At 44.4% G+C, this 14,334-nt stretch overlaps 1 protein-coding gene and 1 long non-coding RNA gene across 3 annotated transcripts; one reads left to right on the top strand and one right to left on the bottom strand.

Moving 5' to 3' along the window:
- Positions 1-1,290: 1,290 nt before the first annotated feature.
- On the bottom strand, positions 1,291-9,406 carry LOC309646441. The gene is made up of 3 exons (XR_014255358.1): positions 9,114-9,406; positions 3,232-3,439; positions 1,291-3,127 (listed from the first exon to the last, which is right to left on the bottom strand). It is a non-coding gene; the product is annotated as an uncharacterized lncRNA (long non-coding RNA).
- A 114-nt stretch (positions 9,407-9,520) lies between these two features.
- Positions 9,521-13,963, top strand: TSPYL5 (TSPY like 5). 2 transcript variants are annotated; one of them, XM_082432765.1, is made up of 2 exons: positions 9,521-11,732; positions 13,078-13,963. In XM_082432765.1, the coding sequence occupies exon 1, from the start codon at positions 9,607-9,609 to the stop codon at positions 10,852-10,854; it is 1,248 nt and encodes a 415-aa protein (XP_082288891.1). In that variant the 5' UTR covers positions 9,521-9,606; the 3' UTR covers positions 10,855-11,732; positions 13,078-13,963. The 2 variants fall into 2 exon arrangements, with proteins under 2 accessions (XP_082288891.1, XP_082288890.1); XM_082432764.1 differs by having other exon boundaries at positions 9,521-11,776.
- Positions 13,964-14,334: the final 371 nt, after the last annotated feature.

The following is a 14,334-nucleotide window of genomic DNA, read 5'->3' as shown; positions in this document are numbered from 1 at the left end:
AAATGACATGTTTCTTTGTTAACTGTGTGTAGTTTTAGGGGGTGGTTTGGAATATTTTCCAGTCGTGACTGAATGATAAAATTTAGGCCAGAGGCCAGGCCCTTAGATACACCTGACTTATGCCAGCATGATTCTTTTTTTTTTTTTTTTTAGGAAAGTGAGCTGTACTGTTTTATTTTTAAAATGAGATGCCATAAATGACACACACTTTACAGCAGGCATTCTGTGTACTAACCTCTCCCCTGGTTTCATTTATTTTTTCTACCCTTATTTGCCCTTTGCCCCAATTTCCTTAACTCTTTTTTTTTAATCCTGTATTGCATTTTTTTTTAACATCTTTATTGGAGTATAATTGCTTTACAATGGTGTGTTAGTTTCTGCTTTATAACAAAGTGAATCAGTTATACATATACATATGTTCCCATATCTCTTCCCTTTTGCGTCTCCCTCCCTCCCACCCTCCCATCCCACCCCTCTAGGTGGTCACAAAGCACCGAGCTGATCTCCCTGTGCTATGTGACTGCTTCCCACTAGCTATTTTACATTTGGTAGTGTATATATGTCCATGCCACTCTCTCACCCTGTCACATATTACCCTTCCCCCTCCCCATATCCCCAAGTCCATTCTCTAGTAGGTCTATGTCTTTATTCCCGTCTTGCCACTAGGTTCTTCATGACTTTTTTTTTTTTTCTTAGATTCCATATATATGTGTTAGCATACTGTATTTGTTCTTCTCTTTCTGGCTTACTTCACTCTGTATGACAGACTCTAACTCCATCCACCTCACTACAAATACCTCCATTTCGTTTCTTTTTATGGCTGAGTAATATTCCATTGTATACATGTGCTACATCTTCTTTATCCATTCATCTGATGATGGACACTTAGGTTGCTTCCATGTCCTGCCTATTGTAAGTAGAGCTGCAATGAACATTTTGGTACATGACTCTTTTTGAATTATGGTTTTCTCAGGGTATATGCCCAGTAGTGGGATTGCTGGGTCATATGGTAGTTCTACTTTTAGTTTTTTAAGGAACCTCCATATTGTTCTCCATAGTGGCTGTATCAATTTACATTCCCACCAGCAGTGCAAGAGTGTTCCCTTTTCTCCACACCCTCTCCAGCATTTATTGTTTCTAGATTTTTTGATGATGGCCATTCTGACCAGTGTGAGAGGATATCTCATTGTAATTTTGATTTGCATTTCTCTAATGATTAATGATGTTGAGCATTCTTTCAAGTGTTTGTTGGCAATCTGTATATCTTCTTTGGAGAAATGTCTATTTAGGTCTTCTGCCCATTTTTGGATTGGGTTGTTTGTTTTTTTGTTATTGAGCTGCATGAGCTGCTTGTAAATCTTGGAGATTAATCCTTTGTCAGTTGCTTCATTTGTAAATATTTTCTCCCATTCTGAGGGTTGTCTTTTGGTCTTGTTTATGGTTTCCTTTGCTGTGCAAAAGCTTTTAAGCTTCATTAGGTCCCATTTGTTTATTTTTGTTTTTATTTCCATTTCTCTAGGAGCTGGGTCAAAAAGAATCTTGCCAGCATGATTCTTAACATGACTTTTTCCAGAGTTTTGTTCTAGGAAATAAATTCTTTCATCATCAAGAGAATGTCATATAAACTCTCTTGATGATGAAAGAATTCATTTACTAGAGTAACACATGAGGCATATGGTAGAAAATTTTTTTAACAACATTGGTTGCTGAAATCCTGTTTGATTATAAACTGGGAGAATTGATTGCTGTTGTTTGCCTCTTTTTAGGTACTTTTGTTCTACTGTTTAATTGGTTTGAGTGATGGAAGACAAGAGGACAAGAGGAATATTTGTCATCTCCTTCCCAGAGGCACTTTTGTCTTGTTTCAGTAGTGGGTGGGCTGCCCAGGTACTTCAGGGGTCTCTCTTATGCTTGCAAACCTTCTGCAAGAAGTCTGCTGGTGCACAATGTCATTTTCAGGACTAACCCTGCTGCGGTGGTTCTTGCTTCCTCCACTGCTCCTGCTTGGGGGTTGGGGGTTGGAGTTAAGAGAACATATCACGTAGGGAAGCATAAATCTCCTGGCCAATAGGTCATATGTTTAGCCTATGTTTAGTAAATATATTTAGTAAATTTTCTCTTTCTGTTCCAAATAAAATAATAATTCTATGTTCAAACTGCTACTTGTTTTGCTTCCCATTGTCTCCCGATTCACAGATTCCATGATGCTGAAAATGGCTGACTTTCCAGAAATCTCAGCTATGACATGCTGTTTAGCTTGTTACTTTCTCTTATTAAAAGAGGGTTGCAGTGTGGGAGCGGTTCCCTCTATAAATCCTGATGCCCGAAAATAGATCTTTTATCTTTCCTTACACTTGGCCTTGCATTTCCAAGTCCTCCCCCCGCCTCCATCATTTTAGAGCTCATAGCTGTGAGAATCCCCCAGTCTCCGAACGCCTCCTCTCTGACACTCGGTCCTAGAGTAGGAGAGTCTACCTACTCTCCAGTGACCAGCAGCTCTCTCTCAGAGTGTAAGATCTTCGTCTACACTGTATACTCACTCTTCTTGAGTTACTTAGAGTTTCACTATCACATTAGATTTTTACTATCACATTTCAGTCTGGATTCTGCAGGGGGAAACTTACTGGCATACAATTCACTTTTAGGCGATATTTTTTCTAAGTGTGGCTGTACTCCTTTTTAGCTAGATATTACATGCATTCGTAGTGAATCATACCCACGAGCAGGTGGAGCTGGCTTTTTCTGAGAAAGACAAAGAGTTAGGTTTTCTTGTCTTAGTTATGAAGAATGCCAGCTTGAGCAATGACCTGGCTGCTGTCCTAATTGTCTTAATGTGGGAATCACAGGGGCCATATGGCCTACCTGATCAATTATACGGGAATTGATTAAGAAGGGGAGGAAAAAAACAACAGAGAGGCAGCGTTAGTCACTCAAATCTACCACTTGTGTCAGAACTGCATTAGTTGTTCAGTAGAGCTGTCCAGACGTGGCTGCTGGGTGCAGAAAGCAGTATGGATGTGTCTCTGAGCTGATCTTGCAAAGCCTTCATATTGTAGCGAGACGAAAACAGTTTTGGAGTCTAAGTTACACATGTTAAGAAATCAGAGGTAGCACAGAGTCTTAACGTCTGAAAAAATAAAACCAATTAAAAATAATGATCATCATCTTTGCAGTTTAAAATGAAAAAGGATAAAAATCTTGACAAAAATATAATCCCTTACTTGGGCTCACCTTGAGTAAAGCTGGCTCCCAGTTGCCATCAATTCCTCACTTGCCATCAATTCCTCACTTGCCCTAACCACGTAAGGTGGAGTCCAGCTTGATCATATTACCTCTCTTTACGTTCATAGGCTTTTCTCGAGTGACAACCACAGAAACTGTTCTTCTTTGGAGGAATTCAAATAATTTCCAGACATTCCTTCATGATTTCACTTAAAAACTGAGTTTAAAAAAAAAAAAACAACCAAGGATGTAGAACAGGGGTAGCAAATTAGAGCCTACAAGCAGAATTGTCTTGTTTGGCTCTCAAAGGATTTTTTTTTTTTTTTTCTCACAGGATTTTTAAAGTGAGAAATTTCACATAAAAATAGATTTCTCCATGGCTACAATCAACTGGAGTGGAGTGGCAATTGCCAGCCTGAGATGGGGCATAGCTCCCTCTTCAGTTCCCTAAAGGCTTGTACTGGGCCTGCTTCACTCACCTATGCCACGTGCCTGGTCCTGTACCTGAACCCTGACCCCAACTGACACCTCTGACACTGTGGAGACACTGAGGTACAAAGTCACTCTGAGAGGGAAACATGGCTTCATTTCTCAGGGACCTGGCTTAGTCTGCATGTGGATGGGGGACAACCTGGATCAGGAAATAGTCTTTGAAGCAGCTGGAATGGTTTCTCTAAACACATCAGTGTACGGGGGAAGGAAAGAAAAGAAAGAGAGGGGAGACAGGAAAAAAGATGAAGGAATGGGAGAGGAGGGCACGGCTCTCAGGAAAGGTCTGGGCCCATGTGGTAGCAAGGAGCAGAATGAAATTCACCAGCCCACTCTTCATGTGATGCCTACCAGGCCGTATCCAGGCTCCAGGCACACTGTCAGCCGAGGAGGCCAGACTGCAGAGGCTGACTTCAAGACACACATCCAGCTTCTCCTCAAAATTCTACACACTGTCTCCTTGGATTAAGCCTTCCAGCTCTGGACCTGAACCACCACGGAACTGCATTTACAACATGGCTCTTTGTCTGGCTGCTCACCAGCCGATAAGGCGGTGCTATAGGTGCCACGGGGCCGGACTCAGTGTCACGATACTACTGGGACTTTGAATCCTCATATTCCTCTCTGGATTCAGCATTGAGAATCAGTGTATTTTCTCTGAGAACCTGTCTTGTTGTTGTTTGTTTTTTAATATTACAAACATTATGAACGTTACACCACATCTGATTTCTCTCTCTGCACTGGTAGATAAAAGGTCAGAATCAAATCTGTGCCCAGCTTCTAGCAAGTGTAGGAGACACAACGGATTGGGACACATTTGGGGACAGTTGACCCTCCATTATGTGCAGGTTCTGCATCTGTGGATTCAACCAACCTCAGATGGAAAGTATTAAAAAAAATTCCAGGAAGTTTCAAAAGCAAACTTGAATTTGTTGCACACCAGCAACTATTTACATAGCATTTACTTGTATTAGATATTATAAGTAATCTGGAGATGATTTAAAGTATATGGGAGGACATGCCTAGGTTATATGCAAATACTACACCATTTTATGTAAGGGACCCAAGCTTCTTTGGATTTTCTTTTCTAAGGTGAGATCATGAAATCAATCCCCCATGATACTGAGGGGTGACTGTATTTCACTCTGTTTTCTTTTCTTAATTTTTGAGTTCTTTATTTTCTTTTACTCTTTTTCTTGACTATTAATTTTGAGTGCTTTTTAAAATATCTTACTGCTGTCAGATATTACACAAACACAGACCGAATAACCGAAGCAGGCATTCCAGAAGACAAGGAGTATCTTCAGTTAAATTAGTCCAGGTAAAAGGAAATGGAACAATGAAACCTCATGCTTATGGGTGCTAGTTGGTTGCAACATATAATTGAACATTTTAACTGCAGAATGTTTGCCTATTAATTTAAAATTCAATTTAATATTCTTTGTTCATTTTTCCCATGTCTTTGATGAAAATTCCTAGCTTCACGAAAACTGATGGCTTGTTTGATAAGGGGAGGGGGGTCTTCTCACCCCTATAGCTACCTGGCTGGTGTGTGAGATGTGCTGGGTGATATAAGAGGATTCACTTCCCCACCCCCATCCTAATTTTTATGGTGAAAATGTTGTAGGGTAAAAAGAAAATGCCAGGAAGGAAGAATACACCTGTCAATATTTAAAAATATTTTACAGCTACTTATATGACGTGAACTGAATAACTTAGGTGCTGTAAAATTTTGGTCTTTGGCGGCGAGTGGGAACGGGAAAGAAGCTAGGCACATTATTCAAGATGTTAAGTTCAAATAGTTTTTGAAATTTACCATTAAGAGGCAGATTTTTCTCTCCCTCCTTGGCTTTGAAAAATATTCCCTATGTCACTCCTTTTCTATGATCCTCCAAATGTGGGAGGGTTAGTTGGTAAAATGTCTTATAGTGAGCAATACTCACTGTTTGATCTAACAGACTCAAACTATCTCCTTGGGGGAAGAGAAAACCTTTGTGGCTAAAAAATGTCATCTGGGATCTTAAAGCCCTTCGGCAGGGAGACGGTGGGGAATGTTGTTCTCTTGGCTGCGCCGTAGGTTGGATGACTGGAATGTCTTTTCCCAGCCTGTTAATTTCTATGATTGGAGGAAATCAGACCTTAAAAGGAATGGAGGAAGTACAATTTTCAGAGAACAAAAGTGACGACTAGTTATTCTAATATTTTGAAAAGCGTTTTTATGAGTTTTTAATAAATATTTGCTAATGATCAACTATCTAAAAGAATCAATTAAATGCTTATATTACTGTGGATTTAATGCCTAATTTTTGGGAAAAGGTCAAAATGCTTCCAGATTTCTGAGTTCATGAGAGTAAATATGTATTTCCTTCATAATAGTCATAGAATGCTTATGACAAATGCAGTGCAAATGAAGATGCTTTATTCTCAACCTGGACTGTTGAAATGAAACTCACTTCTGTTTAGTATCATCATGCCACATATACACCCCATAGAAAATGATTCATGACTAACTGATATATATATAGGTATTAGTTTATCTATATATGAATGTGAATGTACATGTATGTGTATGTATAATTATATTAAATATATATATACATATAATTTTTGAAAATTGAAAGGTATTTCTACCCACTAGAGAGAGTTTGATATTTCAATCTATCAAACCATAATTTTACATCATGGAATAGTGGTTAAGAGCGTGGGTGCAGGAGTTCGATTGCCTGGCTAAAACCATTTGTTAGCTGTGTGACCTTGGGCAAGGTACAGAACCTTTTTGTACAGCAGTAACCTCATGTCTAAGATGGGAGAAATAACTGCACCTGTCCCATGGCACGGTTGTAGGGATTCAGTGAATTAGAACATGGTACAGTATAAAGTACAAAATAAATTGTGAACTTTTGTTATAATTACTAGTATGTGCAAGGGCCATGCTAGGTGCTTTGAGGCATAAAAGAAAGAGACAGTCTCTACCCTTATACAGTTTACCATCTAACTGGGAACCCAAGATATAGTCTCATATAAATTAAATATCAATACCTCGGAAGAAAACCAACAGTTCAGTTCAGTAGCACAGGCCAGCTTCTCAAGGAGAAGAGGAGTATCTTTATATAAGGTGCTAGTCTCACATTTGTTTCCCTTTACCTGATGCTTATCTCTTTGACATGATGGAAACAGGCTCAAGCAGATTGTACAATAAACACTGTTTGCAGCGGCCAGCCTACGTTAATCCTGCAGTGGTTTAGTCATGGGTGAGCGTTACATGACGCAGATGCTGATGCTGGATTAAGGCTCTTGACAACAGAGGTTGGTCCAACTGTTAATGCTCTGAGAAGCGGGCCAATCTATCAATTTCTGCAGTTTACAGAGGGGTAGTGGCTGCTTCAGCTAATTTTTTTCCCCCTGAGATTACAGAGAATTCCAGACTGTGGTTATCTGGTTTAAGAGGTAATTCTGTACAAGGACTGGCACAAAAACTGCATGTGTGATTGCTAAATGAATATATTACAGTTAACAACTTCTCCGTAAGATCAAGGACAGGGCTGCTTACCGTGGTCTGGAGTGATCATGGAAGGCCTTGGGAAGAAGTGATTATGAAAGGGCCCTCAACAAGAGTTTAAGGTAACCCTTGGCTTAATCCCTTTTAAGTCAAATATGAATTCCCCTAATTTAATTTTTAAATGTGTCACTCTGTATTTTTTACCTAAGATTGTCCCTGAATGGTGCTCATATCAAAAGATGCTTTTTTAGCTAAATTATGAGGTTAATAGGTTTCCAGACAATCAATTATGGAGTGCTTTTCATGTATCAGACAATGTTGTAGTCACAAGTGAACAAAACAAAGATCCCTGCCCTCACGGAGCTGACATTCTAGCGAGGAGTGACAGTTAAATAATAAACATAATAAATAATTGGTAGTGTGTTAGAAGGTGACAAATGCTAAGGAATAAAAAAAAGTAGTGCAGAGTTAGAAGGATGGAGCTGGGTGGCAATTTTAAATAGGATGGTCATTGAGAAGGTTACATTTGAGCAAAGTGTGAAGGGAGCCAGCCAAGGTGGTAAACCATATCTGGGGGAAGAGCATTTCAGGCAGAAGGAAGAGCCAGTGCAAAGACCCTGAGGCGGGAGCCTCCCCAGTATTTTGAAGAACAGTAAGTAGGCCAGTGTAGTTGGAAGGGGGTGGGAGAGACAAGAGGATGAGGTCAGAGAGGTAAGTTGGGCAGTGGCAGGGAGGGAACTTGGCAGATCACGGAGAGCCTTGCAAGCTATTGTGGAGTCTTTGGGAAAGTCAGCAGAGTCGTTTGTATCGGGCTGGTTTAAAGTAAGGCCCAACTGTATCAAACAATCCCTCTTTTTCCTTGTCTCCTATACTTCAATTTTAATGCGGATACAAACCAACTGAGATCTTGTTAAAAGTCAAATTCTGATTTAGCTGGTCTGGGGTAGGGCCTGAAATTCTGCATTTTTAACAAGCTTCCAGGTGATGCCAGGCTGCCAGTCTACAACCACACGAGAGTAATAAGTGTGAAGAGGTATTGAGAACCCAGAGACGCTGGGGCTTACCTCTCCATTAGCTGGTTGCAAGGGCCTTCTTGTTCCCTTTGAACTTAAAGAGACAACCTGAAAACTTTCATACTGGTCATAACCTCGTCACTGGCTTCACTATTTCATGGTCCTTTCACCTGGCTAGTAAAAGCATGGTCCAGGGCTCTCCTGTGAACACGAAATAGGTTGTCTGGCTGTTTCTCTGCAGTCTCTAAGAAGTTTCTAGGGCCTCCTCACTGCCACTATGGAGGGTCTGCTTCTGAACTTTAACCTGGGAAGCCCTGCTCCACTCCTTGAATGATAATTAAATAATTCTCTGACCACATTCCCATCTTACTCCAGTTATAGGAATTGTGACGTGTATCCTTCACTCCTGGCCCTATACCTTGAGTGATAGCCCAGCTCTGTAAATTAGGCCTGAGGCAGCTAGAGGACTCAGGTCATGGTCCCAGGATGAAGAGGTGCCCGGCTGATGCTGGTTTAACAGGCAAGGCTGCCCTTCTTAAGCGCTAACGTAGTCATTTACAGCCGAGCAGGTCTGGAAGGATTAGACACTTGTGAATATAAAATAAAGGTTATGAGTCAGAATTGGGTTAGAATTGTGCTTCCATGCCTTATTGCGTTATCTCAGGAATGTTCCTCGGCATCTCTGAGCCACAGTTTTCTCATCTGGAAAATGAGAATGATAATACCTCCTTCACATATTGAGAAAATGCATATAAAGCACATGGTAAAGTGCCTGACACATAATGATACTCATAAAATAGTAGTTGCTATTTTTTTTTTTTGTTAAGTAGTTACTACTAACAACCCACCACGTATCACATCGCTTTGTGGCCTGGCATTACGGTACCTACCTTTAAAGTCCCTGGAGTTAAGGTACCCGGGCAAATCCCTCAGCAAAGGCTTTCAAAGATGAGACATAGAGACCAGGAGCAGTTTCATCATGATAGATGTCACAGAAGCTAATTGAAGGAACTTTAGATATTTAGCTTAGAAAGTATATGATAGGGGAACTGACATGATGGCTGTCTTGAGGGTGTCTTATATAAGAGGACCCCGAGGGCACAACTGAGGCCAACGGTTAGAAACTAAACGAAAGCACAGCCCTCTCTAACAGTGAAAGCGAGTTGGGGTGAGGTGGGGGTGGGGGCGTCTGTGAGGGTCGGCTGGTGCGCAGCTGCGGCAGTGGAGCCAATCAGCGGGCGCATCCAGTCCTCGCGCTACGGTACAGTCGCGCAGTCGTGACGTCGGCGGTTGCCAAGGAGAGGCCCTCTCGGTAGGGACAGCGAGCTGGCGCCAGGGGCCGCAGGGCCGGAGCGTGCCTTTGAAGTTGAGTCCGTTACCATCATGAGCGGCCGAGGTAGGGGTAGAAAGTCCTCCCGCGCCAAAAGCCGTGGCAAAGGCCGCGCCAAAGGCCGAGTCCGCGCTACTCCTGGCGACGCCCCACGCGACCCGGGCCCTCCACAGTGCCAGAGGCTCGGGGAGGAGACCAAGGCGGCACAGGTGCAGGCTGGCGCGGGTTGGGGTGGCCTGGAAACCGCTGCGCCTGCGCCGCCCCGCCGGCCCGGGGAAGAGGGTGCCTGCCGGCTCCCCCTGGACTGTGGCCTCGCGCTCCGGGCCCGGGCTGCGGGGGATCTCGGGCAGGCCGCAACCAGGCCCGGCCCGGGGAAGGCCACAACACTCTCGGAGCGCCTGGCGACAGACAGTGTCTTCGTGGGAACCGCGGGGACCGTGGGAAGGCCGAAAAATGTCCCCCGCGTTGGAAATCGGCGCTGCCCCGCTGGAAAGAAGGCCCCAGTTACCTGTAGCGCAGTGGGGAGGGGGTCTCCGGCCGTCGCTGTTGGGAAACCGAAGAAAGGGACCACTGGGGAGTCTGCCTCCGTTCCAGTGGTAGAGGAAAAGAAGGTGGAGAAGGATGCAGGGTCAGGGCCCCCGGCAACAGATGGCAGCATGGATACACTAGAGAACGTCCAGCTGAAGCTGGAGACCATGAACGCCCAGGCGGACAGGGCCTACCTGCGCCTCTCCCGCAAGTTTGGGCAGTTGCGACTGCACCACTTAGAGCGCAGGAACCTCCTTATCCAGAATATCCCGGGCTTCTGGGGGCAGGCTTTTCAGAACCACCCCCAGCTCTCATCCTTTCTGAACAACCAAGATAAAGAGGTACTCAGCTACTTGAACAGCCTGGAGGTGGAAGAGCTTGGTCTCGCCAGATTGGGCTACAAGATCAAGTTCTACTTTGGGCGCAACCCCTATTTCCAAAATAAGGTGCTCATCAAGGAATATGGGTGTGGTCCTTCCGGTCAGGTGGTGTCTCGTTCTACTCCAATCCAGTGGCTCCCAGGGCACGATCTTCAGTCCCTAAGCCAGGGGAACCCAGACAACACCCGGAGCTTCTTTGGGTGGTTTTCAAACCACAGCTCCATTGAGTCTGACAAGATTGTGGAGATAATCAACGAGGAGTTGTGGCCCAATCCCCTGCAGTACTACCTTATGAGTGAAGGGGCCCGAGCAGAGAAAGGAAAGGAGGGCAGGCCATGTCCAGCAAGGCAGCCAGTGGAGACCCCAGAGCCTGGGGTAAACAAGTCCAACTGATTCTGCACAAGTCTTCCTACTACCTCCTGCTGGACCCGTGCCTGGCTGGCTGACCACATGTGTTTGGCTGTCTGCCTTCTCTTCATGTTGACCTCTGTGCATTGTATTCCCTTTGGACTTCAGTTACAAGAATATGGTGTTTATGATCATGTTCTTTTGCCTCCCCATGGCATTCTTGCTTTTTTACGTTAGTGTCACATGTTACGTGATCTCACCCCTACTGTTTATATGTTAAACACACATGATTCAGATGTGTGCTGCCTTTATCTACATTGCCTGGACCCTGTTCTTGGCTCCGGCCTTTCCCACCTGTCTTTAACGTGGACACTCATGAGTCATCCAACAAGAGGACCAGTGCATCCTTAAGCTCTGCTACTTCAGGGTCCATGACTTGCTGGGCTGGTTCATGTGACCATGCATGCCATCTATGGCAAGCTTTTCTGTTGCCACTGCAAAATGAAGCTTGTGCACATGGTATTGGCCATCAGCCAAAACTGATTGTTCCGTGGCTCTGGGGTCACCAGCCAAGGTGCCATCTACAAGATCTCTGACTTTGGCCAGGGGCCCATGCTGCCCTCCTGGACAGAGATGAGGTTAAGGGTGAGAAGCAGTATGCCGTGTGCTCTGTACCATCATGCGTCTCTTCCTGCCTCTGGGCCTTTCTCCTGGTGAACCTTCGTCAGGGTCTGCACCATGCCCCATCACTATTAGGCCATTGAGTTTTGTCCAGGTTGCTGTTGGCCCCAGTTGGCTTCCTGGTCTACAAGGACCTCAAGATCTGCTTGTGGACCCAGGCCCCCTGCCGGTGCATGAGACACACACCTACCCTCCCCAGCCTTCCAGGAACCCTCCTGGCTGCCAGACTGATGGGCGGGCTGGTATGTATGGACATGTGCTCACTGTCATCAAGCTGTGGCTCCAGGTGAGGGTGGGAACTGGACTCACCTATAATCTAGGTATCTTTATCAGCTCCCCTCATCCCTTCCTCACACGTGACCAGAGTGCTATAGTGGGGTTGCTGGGGAAGAGCTATTTCTGATCTGTGGGCCTGTGGCTACTTCATCTCACACCTCCACGCCTCCTTCCTCTCTCTTCCTTCCCTCCCTCTCTTCCTCCTTTCCCTCTCTCTCTTCCCTCTCTCCCTGTCCTGTCTCCCACTCCTCCCTCCCTTCCTTTTTTTTGTTTCAGTAGTACCACATCTCAGAAAGAGAAAACAAAACAATTGTAAAACCAGGGTTTTCTACATACAGGTAGCGAGATAGCTGGGGACTTGCTATACACACGCACACACTGGGCTGGAAGAGGAAGCCAGAAGGCCAAGTGGGTCTGGGTTCAGACCCTGCTCCCGACTCCTGGGTTCACGCTATAATTCTGATGTTGAAAATTCTTTTCATGGCTGTGCATCTGCTAGAATGATAACCCCCCAGGCAGCAGTGTTGTGAACCAGGGTTACTCCTGTTACGACCTTTTCCTCTGTCCCTTAAGACCCAGTTGCCTCCTGCTGTTTCCTCCTCTGTGGTAGCCTCTCGCCCTCTGGAACCTCATTCCCCAGCTTTCCCACCCTTAGCAGTCCTTTGCTCTCTTGGCTTCTACCCTCAAATACCCGTAGAAGTAGGCTTTAGTTTCCAGTATGGGGGATCCCAAGGCTCTCTCCTGGGGCATGGGGACGGGAGTGGGCAGAACCTGTTCTGAATCTCCAAGGCTCATTTCCTGTGGGTGTAAAAGCTGATCTGGGCCCTCCCTGCCCAGGCTTACCTGTGCCCTCTTTCCCCCTTATCCCTGAGGGTAGGAAAGTAGGACTGTGTCTACACTTGCCCTCCACCCACTAACTTCCCTTTCCTATGGAAGACCTTGTTCTGAATTCCCCAAGGGCTAGGGAGGTCTTGACTCAGAGCTGTCGAGAGGATGTTTTGGGCAGGGGAGTTGGGGCAAAAGCACAGAGTGGGAATGAGTCTGGTGTGGAGCGGGCCTGGAAGAGCAGATAGAAATGGCTAGAGGAGCCTCAGGGAGAACACGCCTGACTCTCAGTGTTGGAGTGGATGGGGAGGGACCTTCCCCACGGTGGGGACGGGAGAAGTAAAGGGCCGTGGGCAAATGCGATGCCTAGGTGAGGGTATGCCCAAAGTTTTGTCCAATCTGTCTCTCATCATTAGTGGATTTTATAAATCATAGAAACAAACAAACAGAATAATGTTACTTTGGATGCTTTCTCTTTTGTTCTAGGTGTGGCCTTGCGTATGTGGAAGATAAATGTATATGCTGCTTATTTTGTCTCTAAGTAAATCTAACCACTTTCCTCATTTTTTGCCTGATGGGAAAAATAGAGCTGTACAGGTCTGCTTTTTTTTTTTTTTTTTTTTTTTTTTTAAGCTTTTTCCTCTTTATTATGGACATTTTCAGACATGCACAGAAGTGGAGAGGATGGTCTCTGGACCCCGTGTGCCCATCACCTAGCTACATCAGTTATCAATTATGATCAACCTGGTTTCATCTGTGTCTCCCTCTCCCTGCCTGTATTGTTTATCAAAAGTCCAAGAGCCTGTGCCAGTTCAACCAGGACTGCTTTGGGAGATTGGGACCCTCTGTTGGTGGTGACAGTGGTGGGGTGCACTATCATTATCACATCAGGTCTGTTTTTTGCTTTTCATGTTAACTAATGAAGTTCCAGTGGTGGGCCTTAGAATGAAAGTCTTCGGAATTAACAAGAAGTCTCAAAAAGAGATGAAGGGGATGCTGCCTTTTCCCTGCATCCACAAAAGGAAAGAGAGACTGTTTGTTGATAAAGACTTACCAGTCTTCGATAAGGTGGTTACTTGAGATCTTTCACCAGAACATCAGTCTTTTTTCCTGTGTAAGATGGAGACTTGCGTGACTATTAGAATTATCAGCTTGTCCTGGTCTCATAATATAACTCTGGGCTTGAAAGTATAATTTGGAAATTGTTGCTGTGTTCTGTGATAATAACCTCCCAAAAGTAATCAGTAACTGGTTGTCTTACTTGGTAATTGACACCCTGGTAATAATGCAATTATTTCTTTGTTCCGAAACAGTATAAATAGTTGTAAGCTTGCATGCATGATGGAAAAAATAAAAGCCTGTATCTCTGTTATATTTTTTTATCTTTAAAAAAGAATTGGAAGGTTAAGCAGAGGCTGGGTAGTTGAGGGGATGTATACTGTGGCATACATAAGTGATTCCTAAGCCTCAGGCCCTTGTGTGACTAGCTACATAACAATATATAAAATTCTGATTCCCAAGCCCATGCCAGAGATTGCGATTCTGTGTTTCTGGGAAGAAGCCAGGCAGTCTTGTTCTTAACAAGCTTTCCAGGTAATTCTAGTGGAAATCCAGTGCTTCTCAAATTTTAGAGTACCTCTGAATTTTGTGGGGAATCCTGTTAAAATATGAATTTTGATGCAGTAGTCCAGGGTGGAACCTGAGATTCTGCGATTCTAACAAACTTCCAGGTGATGCCGGTGC

The sequence above is a fragment of the Balaenoptera physalus genome (assembly GCF_965194825.1).
Source record: "Balaenoptera physalus genome assembly, chromosome: 17".
Lineage (NCBI taxonomy): Eukaryota > Metazoa > Chordata > Mammalia > Artiodactyla > Balaenopteridae > Balaenoptera > Balaenoptera physalus.
This window is presented reverse-complemented; position numbering and strand designations above follow the sequence as displayed.

Excerpts from the sequence above, each read along its gene's own strand:
- TSPYL5 (XM_082432765.1), top strand. The coding sequence starts at position 9,607 with ATGAGCGGCCGAGGTAGGGGTAGAAAGTCCTCCCGCGCCAAAAGCCGT.